Source organism: Manis javanica, chromosome 3 (assembly GCF_040802235.1).
Source record: "Manis javanica isolate MJ-LG chromosome 3, MJ_LKY, whole genome shotgun sequence".
Classification (NCBI taxonomy): domain Eukaryota; kingdom Metazoa; phylum Chordata; class Mammalia; order Pholidota; family Manidae; genus Manis; species Manis javanica.
The window spans coordinates 104,840,501-104,856,581 of NC_133158.1; the positions used below are offsets into that span (position 1 = coordinate 104,840,501).

General features: G+C 35.9%; 1 protein-coding gene across 3 annotated transcripts in view; it reads left to right on the forward strand.

The window, feature by feature from the left end:
- NCAM2 (neural cell adhesion molecule 2) overlaps window positions 1–16,081 on the forward strand; it is a 508,052-nt gene that overhangs the window by 414,286 nt on the left and 77,685 nt on the right. For all 3 annotated transcript variants that reach the window (XM_073231839.1, XM_037012663.2, XM_037012664.2), the window contains one exon: window positions 7,843–8,016. In XM_073231839.1, the coding sequence (XP_073087940.1) occupies window positions 7,843–8,016 (174 nt within the window). The remainder of the gene's footprint in view (window positions 1–7,842; window positions 8,017–16,081) is intronic.

Here is a 16,081-nt window from a genome sequence, read left to right on the forward strand (position 1 = left end):
AATGGAAGTTTGGAATTTTTAGTCATGAAATAGCATGGCCCATTTATCATGAAACATCTGTCTTGGTAGCAATGTAGAGACTTATTTCAGTATAGCACAGGGAGGGGCAATTGCCGGTTTCCATGTTTCTCTAAGTAGCCCCAAATATATAAATATAAAATCAGACATCCTAAAGTAATGTCTACTGTTCCAGAAAGGAAGATAATACAGAATATGTATATTTGTGTGTGTGTGTGTGTGTGTGTGTGTGTGTGTGTATATGTAATCTTTTTGTATGTACGTATATTGGACAAGTGGGTTGCTTTTCTTTTGGTCTAGTGGGTTTCAGTGTAAAAAATTTTTTTCCACAGTGGAAAAGTATCTTGAGAATATGAATTCTTCATCTACTTTATCATTTATTTCTTTATCTGCTATCCTTTCTTAATAAATAGACTTCATTAAAAAAATTTGACTGTAATTTCCATACCTAATAACTTTCCTTTCATTCTGTCACATACCCTTTCAGTCAGGTTTTTACTTCTACTGCTCTGTAAAACCTGCTGTTACCAAGGTATCTGACCTTCTCCTGCTCAATCCAGTGGTCAATTCTCAATCCTCATATTTCTTGATCTAACAGGAGAATATTACACAGTTCTTTCCTCTTGAATCATCTCCCCAGCCCCCAGCTTAGCTAGCACGTCCCCGTGCTTTCCTGCTTTTCCTCCTACCGCACTGGTCTCTCCTTGTCTCCTTGGCACGTTGTTCCACTTCTCTCTGACCTTTTAAAAATCACTGTGCCTTGTGTTTTGAATCTCTTTTGTTTCATATACACTCACTCCCTTGGTATTCTTCTAAATTATCATGAATTTAAATACCACTTATATTCTAAGAAGTCTAAAATATATCTTCAGCTTAAATCTTCCCTTGAATGCTATAGTTTTCTAAACAACTACTAAAATCCCTCTCCACCTAATCATTCTATAGGCAAGCAGATGTCCAGATGCCCAGAAATTAAAAGCTAATCTCCTTTATTCATTCTCCTTTATTACATATCTTCATTTGGCATTCTTTCACATCTCAGCAAATGGCAACTTTTTCCAGTTGTTCAGGTCGAGAAACTCATAGTCATCCTTAAATCTACTTGTTTACTCCAACTCAACCCCTTGACAAGTCTTTTTGACTCTACTGGAAAGTGTTTCCAAAGCCTCATTCTTCTCATGAAATCAAGCTCCGTATTTTAGTTGTTTCTGTCTGTTTGGCTGCATGATTGGTTTGCTTTCCCTTTGAATGAGGAATGCATAAATTCATAAACTAGTCTTCCTGCTTTGGCATATACCCCCTTGACTGTATTTTAAAGAAAAGGTCAAGAGAGTTTCTGATTATTAAAAAGTATTAATTCAAAGTTCTCTTCTCTCATAGCGTTTCAGTGGCATAATATTTTGCTCAGAGGTAGAGCCGTGGTGATTATAGTCAGGCTCCACACATTCTTCTCCATACCCTCTGCTTTCCCTCTACCTCAATCATGCTTCTCTCTAGACTGTCCCCCTTCTGTGAACACCAAGACATAGCTCTCAAATGTGTACTTAATTAGATCTTTCACTAGCATTTTCATATGAGTAGTTTTCTTCTCTTTTAAGTCTTTGTTTAAATATACATTTTTTAAGAAAGATTTTTGTCCAGTTTAAAATTGCAGTACTCCAGTTCTCCCACCATGTCTGCCTAAATTGTCTCCCTTACCTGCTTAGTATTTATAAGAACACAGTATTTATAAGAGATAATTTATATATTACAATTACTTTTATGTAATCCCAATGTAACCTCCGTAAGAGAAGTGAACCCTATCTTCTTTTTACCCCAGATCATAGAAAATCAGTTAGCTCATAGTAGGGTGAGATGAATTACTGTATGTATGAAGAGCTCAGTGTGTTATATTTGATTGGTTTATGAGTCAGAGTTGAAATGCCCTATTATTAATGGGATATGAGAGCCCGTGACTTGTTAGAAGGGTCAAGGCTCAGGTATAATCAGATGTAATAATTTCCATTGATACCTCAGGAGTAAATGAGCACTTCAATGGAGAATATTAGAAGTAAATCAACATAATAGAGATGGTTCCCTGGAATCAATGGAGTTAAAACGATATTAGCAAGCACAATTGGAAACATTTATTCAGTTATTCGGAAAGTTAGTACAACTACTTACCAGGAGAAAAATGTAAACATAAGTGATCAAACATTGTTAAAAGGTAAATAATTATTTGGATGTAAAATAATTATTAAAGTTGTGAAAGTAGAATAATTATTTGTATGTGGTGAATGAAGAAAACCAGGTGGGTAGTGAAATGGGAAAGAATTTATAGAGCTTCAGATGTGTTGCAGATTGGCTATAATTTTAGAGTTAGCTCACAGTTGAAATAGGAAAAAAAACATAAAATCTTATTGGAAATAAGTTGTCACTCAAGAGCACAAGCAGATGGAATCTGTCTCAGCACAGGCCCTGAGGTGCCTGCAGTTGATAGTGATGCTGCATATTAGGGTCTTGCTAAATCCAGGAATTTCAGTCCTTTATGTGACAATTCCCTTAATATTTTGGACTTTCATCAGATGGAGACTGGTGAAGAAACCAAGCAGAAAAGAATTTAATGTAAAGAGTCAGATGTTCATAAAGACCACTGGAAAGGCAGAGGAAAGGGAAGACAAGAGATAGCCACCCATCTTTCTGGTTTCAAGGCCATAAACTATCACAAGTGAGGTCCAGAGATCAAGTCTGCACCACTAACCAGAGGTCAGGAAGCCCTGCCGCCAAGCTACCCTTCTGCTGATGCTATGGCCACCCTTCACAAGAAACTGTGTGAACAGACTATGGTATAGAGAATCCAGCTTCTGTCAGTATCTACATCTGCAGCTCTATTATCCATGGGCACCTCCTCAGAGAAGTGAGAATAGCATTCACTGTCCTTTAGCATTCTATAGTGCTTACAAGTGCATCTCATCCTAAGTGCCTTAGATCCTTCAGGGCATCTAGAAACACAGCAGTGAATAAGTCTGGGAAATGAAGGTTCTTGCTTTCCAGTCTTGGGAATAGCTAAGATGATAGAAATGAGTACAGAGTGGCAATGGAACATATCCAGGGTAAGGTTGCAAACACCATTCTGGAAGAACAGGAACGGTTAACAAATATCAAAGTCTTCTGACTGAGCTAAGTTTAGCAATACCCGATCCTTGTCCATGGGGAAAGAACTGAGTCTCTCACTGAACCATACTTAGCCTCAGCCTCCCAGCATTCTAGGACACCAAATTCCCAGAAGTAAGGATGTCAGAAATTAAGAACAACCTGTTAGAACAATGTGACAGGGAAACAGAAGAGTTTATTGCCTGAGAAGAGAGTAGGACTGAAGAAAATTGGTCATTTGGGAGATCTTCATAGTTTGTGGTAGTAAGACAGAGAAGAAAGACTAACAATACAAAGGAGAATAAAAGAAAAGAGAGGAGTTATCTGGTGTGCTGGAAAAAAGCTAAGGAAATGTCCTTCATTCAGAGAAGGAGGGTTTAGCCTTGCAAAGAGTGGGGCAGCCTTCCGTTATAGGTCATGCAGAAGGGATAGGATACAGTAGGGATGAACTTGTTTGATGGCTTCTATTTTCACTTTTGATACGGAGGCTTATTTGCTGAGAATTGAGGATGCAACTGAAAAAGAGTGTATAGAGCTAAAACATACACTCAGGCACACACATACATACACAACTAAACTCTTTTATTTTTGTTGCCTTCACTATATACTTTCATCTTATTCTGGAGCATGAGGAAATACTGTTTTGTGATTCCATGATTCATCTTCATTTTGAAACTATTATTAAAAAGTTTACTCATCCAAGATCTCTTTTGTAGTTATTTATATTCATTACCTCCCTTTCTTTTCTTCCACACAAGTACCTTTGGACATGTACTTTTAGAGTTTCACTTTGTACAGTATATCTTCACTTTAGGGTGCTTTTTCTTGTTAGATAGAGGAACATAATATTTAATGAACTGCTTTGAATCTGTTTCCATACATCTATGTATGTGTCTGATTATTGTCATCTTCGTTTTTCATAAGGCTTCATATACTTCTATGTAACTTATTAGTTCCTCTTATTTTAATTGCATACTTTTATTTTTCCAGGGTTAAAGTCAGAGGTGCATCCCCTCACATTGTTCCTCTACCTGTTACAAGATAAAATGATCACCAAGGCAGACTTTTCATAAGTTTTAACATTTATACTTTGATCAAACTATGACTTCAGGCATATGTAAAACTATCAAATAATTATCAACATTATTTATACACTGACAGCATTTTCAAAGAAAGGGTAAGTGAAAATAATATCTGTGAATTCCAAGTGATTAATATCTATCAACTTATCCTCACAACAGCAACTTAAATGTTGGTATTGTTGCCATTTTGCTTATGAGGAAACTAATAGACAGTGTATCTATTTTGCCCAGGGTCATACAGCAATTCCTTCCACAGTTTCTTAGAGATTGTCTTTTCTGGCTCCTAGATCATGACACCAACTCTTTGCTACTATACATAGCTTATATTTCTAAGATGAGCTTCAGTGTTGTATCTATTACCTTTCATTTGACTAAAATATAGATAGATGTCAATGGATACACTATAATGCCATATAGAAGGAGTGTGGTTAGCAGGGAGTGATAGCAAAATTACAACGACTGACATTTACCAAGTGTTTAGTGTGTACCAGGTTCTGTTTTAAGTGCTATACATTACTTGACATTCATAGCAACCCCGCAGTAGGTATTATTCCAATCTCCATTTAAAACAACAACAACAACAACTAATAGATGAAAAGCTGAAGGGACTTGTCGAAAATTGCAGTTGATAAATTACCAAGGACAGACTCGGATCCACAGGTTCTGATGACATATATCCAGGTTCTTCACTCAATTCTATACTGGTCATAAAAGATAAAAAGAGTCAATAAAGAAACAAGCATTTTCACAATTGTTCCAATTGTTCTATTTATTCACTCAGTGATGAGTGGCACTTATTAATTATTGAGATGGAAGGTGCTAAGAAGTAATTTAGAAAATATGTAACTAAAGTCCCTAATGATGGGGGCATTGTGTATGGAATTCAAAAGCTACAAGACTCATTTGAAACATTGGGCCATTTGATGGTCTTCGATGTAACATGACCCTCTGTATGCATACATCCCTCGTGAGGTTAGATAATTCAGGATCTTGAAAACCAGACTGAAAAATATAAGCTTGATGTTTTAAAGAGGAGGAAGCTCCTGAATACCCTCCTCAGGAAAGTGACGTGATTAGAGTGGTGCTTTAGAAAGATTGATTTTGCATTTACGCATCATTTGGGTTGAAATTTGGTGGATGGCTAATGGAAAAGGAAACTGGGAGTCACTAATGGCATTGCAGGTAGAGGCAGATAGGAAGGAAGAAGTGAGCAAAGAGTTATGATGCAACAATTGTGAAAGTAACTCAGTGAATAGTTGTGATATATATATATAAGAGAGAGACTCAAGGATGAATATGATAATAAAACAATTGAGAGAGTGGAGTGAAGAATTACATATGGGTTCTATGTAATTCTAGGCATATCCAACTCTATTGACTTGGACATGTTCTCTATCTTTGACTACCATTTTTAGTTACTGAAACCTTTAATTCATCATGTATTCCCTGAGGACTGAATATGTTTCAGTCACTTTTACTCAGTATTACATGTACATATATATGTATGCATGTATAAATATTTAGTAGTCAGTATATGGTTGGACATATAAAATCAGAATGAAGAAAAAAATGTTTAGGAAGATATTAGAGCTGCAAGTCATAAGCATGCTGTTCCTTTCAGTCAGGTAGCAAAAAGAAGAGGCCACCAAAAACTAAGTAAAAGTCAAGTCAGCAAATCTGAAAATAGACTCTATGGCTAGAAAAAGACACTGAGTGGCTCATGTTTTGGTGATGGTATCCTTGTGGTAAGAATAGAAGCCTATTCTCTCTCTGTAGTTGTATCTTGTGAAGGAACACAGCTTAGGTAGCAGTGGGTACCTCTGTGGTCAAAGAACCAAGTATCATGTATATGGTGCATGTATGGTCAAAGGTAGGAGCTCAAGAAGAATAACATCTCTTCCTTCTTCCCCTGTACTAGGTACCTTTCCTTTTGAAGTATATCCTTAAACTGAAGATTATAATTGCTGTGATGCCCAACTTAGACTTAGTTGACATTAGAGAGTCCCTCAGCATGGAGTGAATAATAGGCAGTCTTAAATTAAGAACAATTAATGTGTGTGTGTATAATTTTTCCTCCTCTGTAAACTTTAGATCAACCTACAGATGAAAAGAATTTACAGTTATAACCCAGAGATTAAAGAGACATGAAATCTACAACGTTTGTAACAGCTTAAATAGGTTATTTAATTTAAAAATTTATTTACACAAAAGATTTTGAGATTTTAACTATGATTTTAGGATGCATCAGTATTCTGCATACTTATTTCATTGCCCGAGAGTTAATAACATAATGCACTTCATATGCTCTTCAAATAAGTTAGAGCTGCTAATTAGAACTGAAATGTACACTGTTGCATTTCTGTACAATATTCACATGCAAAAGACTGTAAACCTACCCTCCTGGTTCTTGCTCAGTACCATTTATAAGGCATATTTTTATGTGATCTTCATTGCTTTCTTTTAACTCCAGCAAATAAGGCACACTTCACTTTGGACAGCCATTAGAGATTTTTATATGAACGTTTGATTGTTATTAGAACAGAAATTTACATTTGCTGCATTATGTTTAAGTTTTTCCTTTTTGTTTTTGTAATGTCAATTTCAGGAATAAAATTATGTATTATAATATATGCATATAACTTAGATAAATTATATGTAAATTTACAAGCTTTATGACTATTTCAAATGTGATATTGAAAAGAGAAAGTGAGAGATGAGAGAGGCACAAGAGATTACTTTAATGTTAAATGTACTTCTAATTCCTCATGTTTCTGGAGTAGAGGTTTCATTAGTTTTGTCTTTGTGACTTTTTTCTCTCATATTTTTCTCCTCTTGCCTGTTCAGCCTTTCATATACTTACTTAAAAAGTTTTGTATACTAGAAAGTAAAATAAAGTTCCACCCAAAGTACTGTATTGAGTTTGAAATAATGTGAATAATGGATTGATATAAAAACACGTACAAGAAATATTTTAATAGCCATTTTTTTAAAATACAGGCATAAAAACTTAATTATCTCAACTGAAGGTTTATTTTAATTGAATAATACATAAATGAAATTAAACAGTTTGCAGTGTTATTGTAGCTCATACTGACATTTTCTCTAAACTTAATATTTGCCCCCAAATTATTAATATATTTTATAAACAAAAAGAAATAAATCTCACATTTTCACAAGAGATAATCATTTATGCTAATGATTGAATAAAATCTTTATTACTTCTTATATTTTAATTGTACCTGCATTCTCTCTCTCTCTCTCTCTCTCTCTCACACACACACACACACACACACACACACACACACACACACACAAGCTTATTCTCCTTGAATGGTAATAAAATGCTTATATTGCATAGAAAAGGCAAAAGCAAAATTATTCCCTCAGTAAGTGAAATTTGATATTGATAGTTTACTCTTTATTTGCTACGGTAATAAAGATTGACTAGTGTGTATTTTCCTATAATTAAAGACATCATTCAGCAGTTCATGCAAGCTTTGTAATTCAGATATATTGTGATATAGGCAGCAATTTTCCTTTATTCCTAATTCTCATAACCCCCTAAGACTTAATGCCCATCCACCTTACCTGGGTCTTTGTTCCTTCATAGATGTGCCATCCAGTCCCTATGGTGTGAAGATTATAGAGCTGTCACAGATCACAGCCAAGGTGTCTTTCAACAAGCCGGACTCCCATGGAGGTGTGCCTATTCATCACTATCAAGTGGATGTCAAAGAAGTGGCATCAGAGACCTGGAAAATAGTACGTTCCCATGGAGTTCAAAGTGAGTCAGAGATTTCAAAGCGTGTTGGTTAATTCAAGCTGACCTCAATATACCTGTGTGAATAGTTTTTATTTGCCTTCAAAATGTTCTCATTTTTTTCTTTTTATAGGGTAAGGTTGGGAAGACATTTCTACTACCCTATTATTCTTGAGAATAATTGTAATAGACAGTGGAAAATTTCCATCTTCCGTAAAGATGGAAGTGTTTAATAAAATTACGGAAGTTCAGTACTGAGGAAAAAATTAGCATTTAAAATTTTGGTGGTGGAGAAGTAAGTGCTGGCATGTTAGATCTGATGGCTGAATATTCTGAAATGTTTATTTCATTTTCATTTATTAACAATACATTTTCCATAAGTAGGTATGAAATCATACTATAAAATGTACATCATGTATGTATTCATGAAGCCATCTATAAAAATTCATCTATTAAAATTTATTTCAAAATTGTATTTTGAAAACTCATATTTTTACTATTAATCATGGCATTTTGAGTAATAGACTTTTCTGATTCTGCGAAGCTAAAACTAGAGCATTTGTTTCCCCCTGTTTAGAAGTTCATCATGCTGTGAAAATACGATTTGTTTTCCCATTATTAGGAGAAGAAACTAAATCAGGAAATACTCATAAATTACCAGAGATGGACTCTTATTAGTTAGGACATAGAAGTACTTTGAGTGGCCCACAAAGGTAGCATAAAGTAGGAAACTGTTACTCTTTAGTGTCGCTGCTCCCCTGGCTCTGGCTTGATCTAACACATGAGGCCTCAGTGTTCTGCGAGGCGTAATGCTCCTGCGGATGAAAGGCATGAGCCTCCCTCCCATGGAGAATTGTCCTGGTGGATAATCGAGACAGAGCAGGTAAAGCCATTCTAATCTCACCTGTGTTGGCATCTTCTTGTTCAGTTTTTACTGAAAGTAACTACATATATTTTATTTAAGTGTCAGAATTATTATCAATCAGTCATCAGTCATTTACCGCATACTTCAAATAATGCTCCCGAACACATCAGCTCTCATAATTTCTCTCATGATGAGAAACTGGATTGGTAATGCTCCTTGTGCCCCGGCTACGTAGTTCAGAAGAGAAGATTAATAAAGAGAGTGCCCCAAAATGATGAGTGAGTTCAAGGATCCTCATAAAAGAAATCATTACCCTAGATGTAAGAACTTTTTTAAGAGAGAAAGCACATGAGAAGGTAAAAGGTGAAACAGAGAAAATTAATTATTTCTGACACTGAAGAACATTCAAATTGGGTGCCTGAGCATGACTATAAAGATAAGTGAAGTCTGAACATAATAGAAATTAAACTTAGCAGAATGATACTGCTGCATTCCACCCTGGAGGAGAAGGTTAATAGATTCTCCCGACTTCTTACAAAGTTGCAACATCCTGGAGAATTTATGGTGGCCCTAGTCTGGCCAGGTTGTCAAAGCTCAAAAACCTGATTTTGTACCCCTTGTATACATCTCTAAGTAGCAGATTTCCATGCTTGTAAGACTGACATGTAATAAAGAAGATTTGTTCATGTACAATAAGAAATCATTGTCCCAGAAATTAGATATTCAGAGTTTATATGATAGATACTATTTTTCACCTGTGGGTGTATTATGTGGGAAAGAAAGCATGAGTCAGAAACCGGTCTGGTGACTTCAGTGATATCAGGAAGGGGAATCACTTCATTGGAATATTTGATGCTGATGCCCTGAGACTGGGGGGCTTAAGCCTGCCAAGGAGATGGCTTTTTACTTTTATATGAGGAAAGCATCTCAATTGATACCATCTTTCTGGTTTCCATGGCTTACTCATCTTTCATACATGTGTTATTGAGTCCCTTAATTCAGGTTACAGTCATGTAACCAAACCACGACATGATCTCCACTCAGTGTAGTATGAGCACCACTTTCAATCCAGTTACTGCTTTCATCCACTGTTTTTGAATCTCCTTTTCTATTACTTAACATCTTAGCAGACACTGTAGATTTATGTCCTCCTCAAGTAAAAACATATTCAGTAAAGTCCTGCAGTTTAAAACTTAAAACATCTAACTTAGCATTCAGATTTTTTCTGACCCCCTGACAGATGTATCCTACCCTGGAGAGCTGAAAGTGGGGAGGTAGCATGAACTACACTATCTCTTGGGAAGAGGAAAGGAGTGAAATACCTCTTATTTTTCTAATACTGTTTTCTTCTTGAGCTGTCTCTGCCACTTGTGCTCTCTGTAGGGCAGACATCTAAGGAACTGCCCCTCAGGGATTTTTCTGTGGGGTGCAAGCACCCCAGAAGGCTTTTTGGAGACAGTTTCTTTGGATGGGACACTGCTCAGCTTGACCCCCTTAGACATCACCCTAGCTTGTCTTCAGTAGGTTTTGTTTTGTGTATAACTATGGCTCAGCAATCTGGAGAAAAATGCCACATCCTTCTTAAGCTGCAATATTAAGAACCTAGACTGCCTCTCAGTTTTTCCTCTTTTGCAAGACAGATTATCTTTCCATAAAAACAAAAATTTCAAAGGGCGATGGAAATGCCAGATATCCCCAACCTTCTGTTTGTGCTGTCCATTCCTAAGGATCTGTTTATCCTTTTGCGCTATTTTCACTTGCCACAAGTTAAGAAGGGTTCTCTAGGAGGAAGTCACGCTACTCCAGTAATACAATGTTCTGCTGGACTTTTCCTCTTATATGGAATGGGGTTGGACAGTGGTGAGTTTGCAGAGCCAGTTCAGCCTCCTATTCAACCTTTCAGGGGATGCCTGGCTTCTTTCAGGTTGGTTAGCATTTGCCAACTCTTTGCTTTATGAATTATTCCAGTTGAAAATTCCAGGACAATAGGAACACACCCACTCCTTTTCCACACAACTTTCTGTTCCTGGGCTGATGCTATTCGCTCTCCTTGAGATAAAGTGTATCTAAATGCTGAATTTACATTTTATCTGTCAAATGACAATGTGATCTCATTTTATGTATGAAAACCCAGGTCCTTAAGTGTTCCATAGTGTAGCCCTCATATTTGGATAGCAGGCATGAATGCAAATATGTGACTAAGAGGAAAAGATAAATGTAAAAGCATAAACAAAAGGTAATGAGGACACAAGCTGAATAACCCTATTGGGACCACTCCTAACATTGTATTTATTTGTTTCCAGCATTTGCTCTTCCTTTAGCAAAGAGATGTATCATTTTTTTAAAAGATATAGTAAAGATATTCATTAGAATAACAAATCCTTATACTTATAAAATATAAAATGAGAAGTGCATAATCATTGTTATGTTTACTGCAAAATTATATCATTAATTTGATTGTGAGAACATAACATAATTTTGACTTAAACTCTCTACCTTAAGTACACATTTTCACTGAGGCACCATGGTTTCTTTTAAAAGTGACAATTAACCTTGTTCACATTCTTCCCAACAGACAAGCTTAGGTCCTTTTAGCACTGCCTGAAGTTTCCCTTTACCCTGGGGTGCTCTTGCAGTCACTTCTTCTTGCAAGTGCCCTCACACTAAAATTGTGTCTTCCCCCAGAATGAGTGGCCAGCAAACAACAATGTTTCTTAGATTATATTGTATTTATATATTTAATATATTATATAACATAATATGTTATAAGTCTAATTTATCTTCTCTCTTAGCTTATAAACTCCATGAAGGTACCTAGTATGCCTACTCACTTCAGTTTTTCAAGTGCCAAAAGCATATAATAACAGAGGGAATGATGAAATTTGGTCGAGGTGGGAAAATGGAAAAGATTATTTTATAGCCCCTAGTAACTGGGTCTTTCTTTGTAAGGTGAATCTATCATATATCCCCTTTTGCTACATCTGTGCCTACAGAAGCAACTTTTAAAAAAGACCAAGGTTTAAGGTATTTATTAGGGATCAATACCTTTGAAGGGGGCAAGGAAGCATCAAAATTGGGAAAATGGAGTAATTGAACCGCAATACGGGTTCCACTAAACCTCAGCCACTTGGATGAGGAAGTCTCAAGAGAACATCTTGGATGGACCACTTCACTAGTAATAAACTGTTACTGAGTAGCATGACCTCATGATACGGTGGGTCAGTAGCTGGGTCATGATCGGCAGCTCTGCTTACATGGCCACATGGGCTGTTCATGATCCCTTGGCCAGTCATTTCTTCTTCCTCAGTAGTGTGCCAGAAGTTAATTTTTTAAAAGATATGCAATTCTGCCCTGCATGAGGTATTACCTTGATCACAAACTAGAGCACCTGAGGCAAACCCTAACTGTCTTCTGGCTGAATTATCTGTAGCTGGGAAGCAAACGGGATCTTTGCTGAAATCTCCATATTTACCATATCCTTTCTAGTACATATGTATTTAAATAAAGTGCAGAAAAAAGCTGACCTGATTACATAGACCTAAAAGTTATGTTAAAGTTTGAGTTGAGAGATAATAAACTCTGCAATGCATGTGTCTATGTATAGTTATGAATATGATATTTTATGATCATAAATTTATGATCTTTTTTTAGCACTATTACTCAAATTTTTCCATTGCAAAGGATTTCTATTAAGTAAATTATCAATGCATATTTAAATATATTGCTCTTTTCTCCTCAAAATGCTTTCTAGAATATTTTCCAAGTCTTCTATTAGCTGATCCAAAAAACAAAATTGGCAAATAGTATTAAGTGAGCAAATTCTCATTCAGCACATGAAGATTTGCTGATTATGTATTGTGTTTTGAGTGAAGTTACTATTAAAATTCATTCATTCCACCCTGTATTCTATATCAATAGTCTTCTTAAATGACCATGTTCTTTTTCTGCTGAGGCATATCAGTGATCAGGCAATTAACATAACATTGAAGATAGCTAACATTTCTGTCTTAGTTTAAGCTGCTATGGCAAAATTTCTTAGATTTGTGGCTTAAACAGTAGACGTTTATTTCTCACAGTTCTGGAGACTGGAAAGTCCAAGATCTAGGTACTACTTGGTTTGGTTTCTGTGAGGACCCTTTTCCTAGCTTGTAGATAGCAGACTTCTCACCATGTCCTCACATGGCAGAGAGAAGGAGGGTGAAGGGTGAGAGGAGAGTATGCTCTGGCGTCTCCTCCTCGTCTCACAGGAACACTGGTCTCATCAGAGGGGGTCCACCCACATGACCTCACTCTTTTAAACCTATTTACTTCCTAAAGGCTCCCCCTCTAAATACAGTCACATTAGGGGGTAGGGCTTCAACGTGTGGATTTTGGTGGGACACAATTCAATATATAGAAATGTACTAAATATTCATTCTATTTCAATCATTGTGTTAGGAACTGAAAAATAAATTCACTAAATAGATTTTGACCACAAACTGTGGTAGCATCAGTATCCTCTATTTTGCAGAGGATGAAGCTGAGGGCAATCTGTGTAAAGAAGTGAACTAAAATTATAAAGCTTAGCTAGCATCTTATCCTTAAGGTCATTTGGATAAATGATACTGAAACTAAAATTCAAACCCAGACAGGAAATCTGATTCCAAATCTTATACTATTGATTATGCACTTTTTACCCTCTATTCAGTTAAGAGTTGAGAAAATGGAACCAAATTACTACCCGTTAGAGATTGAGTATGACATTATATAGGGGTCCGGTGTGTTCCTGGATATCTGAGTATGTACATATATATGTATATACATACACACATGCATATATGTATATGTATGTATAATGTATAGTGTGTGAGACTGTTGCAATGTGTTTCAGATAATGGGAGTACTGAGAGGTAATTGTATATAGAATTTAGGGGATAATTTACCTAATCAAGTAAAATATGAATTAGAAGTTGAAATATTATTATTACTTAGGAGTTTCTTACTAGAAGGAAGAAAGCAGAAGGGAAAAAAGGTGAGGGAGAAAGGAAGAAGAGGTCATATATTTTAAACATGTTTATTCACTCCATCCCATGTATGGATGATTGACTAGACTGTATGAAGAATGTAAAATCTGGAACATACATGATAAGTACTATGTGTATGTGAATTGTGAGAAAAGTAATTATAAAGTTGCTCTTTCCATCATGCTAAGAATACCCTGATAAGAATCAGGTTAATTTAGTAAAATAATTATTAAAAGGAATCTAAACAATGTGCCCCAAGTCCACAGGCTCTGCAATGTAGCTTGATTTATAGTAAAGGTTAGATGATCTGCAGCAGAGCACAGGATTCAGTGTTAGTGAAAATATCAAAACTTATATTTAACTTCATAATTGTATGTACATATTCTAGAACTTTCATTCATTTCTCAAAAAACTTAAAAATGTTTTTTTATTTCAGCTTTGTTTTCAGATTGTACTTTAGCTGAGTATATAATTCAAGTTTAGTAGCTATGTTCCTTTTGTAATGTAAAGAGAATATTTTACCTCTTCTGTCTTCCATTGTAACTGTTTCAAAGTCTGTTGTCAATTGTCATTACTTTGTAACTATTTTGACTTTTCTCTTTGGCTATTTTTATGAAATCTACTTTATCCTGGCCCTGAGATTTAATTCATGTCTTAATGTGTATTTCAATCACTTGCTCTGCTTGGAGTTCAGTGTGTTCCAAATCTGAAGATCCATGTCTCATCAATCCTGGAAAATGTTCTATAATTACCTTCTTGAATACTGTCTCTTCCTCCACTCTTGCTATTTCTTTATTCTGAAAATCTAAGTTATACGCTAAACTAGTTATTTCAGAACTTAGAATATATCTATATATATATTTTTTATTATTATTGAGTACTGTTTTCAAGTTCACTAATTCTTTGTTCATTTATGTTTTATCTGCCATTAAACCTATTAAGTTTTTAATTTCATGATCACATTTTAATTATATAAATTCTTAGTTCATTGATTTGTTTCAGCAGAATTTCACTCATGGTGGCTTGTTTACTAGTATATTTTGTGATTTTTAAATTGTGATCTCATATTTTGTTTTTCTAGTTTACTGGGAATCACGCAAGGCCTAGGGGTTGGGTGCCGTCATCTGTAGAAGATACTCTTTTGCTTCTGTAGCTGTGGAGCATAGCAAAGCTGGAAGCACCGGAGACCCCTAAATTAATTTCTTGATTTGAGATTTTCTGTACTGTGAGAGCAGGTTTATAGTTACTAATTTTCAAAGAAGTATTTATCCAACCCCCCCTACCAAACTGGGATTGGGTTCAAGGACAAACCAATCCAATTTTAGTTGCCAGCAGTCTTCTGTGTGTGTGTGTGTGTTTTCTAACCACACATTTACTTCCTTCCAATAAATTTTGTTTTTAATTTATTTTTTTGAAGAACATTATGTTTATTAGGCTCTCCTCAACCCCAAGTCCCCCCCTACAAACCCCATTACAGTCACTGTCCATCACCATAGTAAGATGTTGTAGAATCACTACTTGTCTTCTCTGTGTTGCAAAGCCATCCCCTTTCCCCCACCCCCCACATTATACATGCTAATCATAATACCCCCTTTCTTCTTCCCCGCCCTTCTCCCTCCCTACCCTCCCATTCTCCCTAATCTCTTTCCCTTTGGTAACTGTTAGTGCATTCATGGGTTCTGTGATTCTACTGCTGTTTTGTTCCTTCAGTTTTTCTTTTGTTCTTATACTCCACAGATGAGTGAAATCATTTGGTATTTGTCTTTCACCACTTGGCTTATTTCACTAAGCATAATACCCTCTAGCTCCATCCATGTTGTTGCAAATGGTAGGATTTATTTTCTTCTTATGGCTGAATAATATTCCATTGTGTATATATACCACATCTTCTTTATCCATTCATCTACTGATGGACACTTAGGTTGCTTCCATTTCTTGTAAATAGTGCTGCGATAAACATAGGGGTGCATCTGTTTTTCTCAAACTTGATTGCTGCGCTCTTAGGATAAATTCCTAGGAGTGGAATTCCTGGGTCAAATGGTAAGTCTGTTTTGACCATTTTGATGAACCTCCATACTGCTTTCCACAATGGTTGAACTAATTTACATTCCCACCAGCAGTGTAGGAGGGATCCCCTTTCTCCACAACCTTGCCAACATTTGTTGTTGTTTGACTTTTGGATGGTGGCCATCCTTACTGGTGTGAGGTGATATCTCATTGT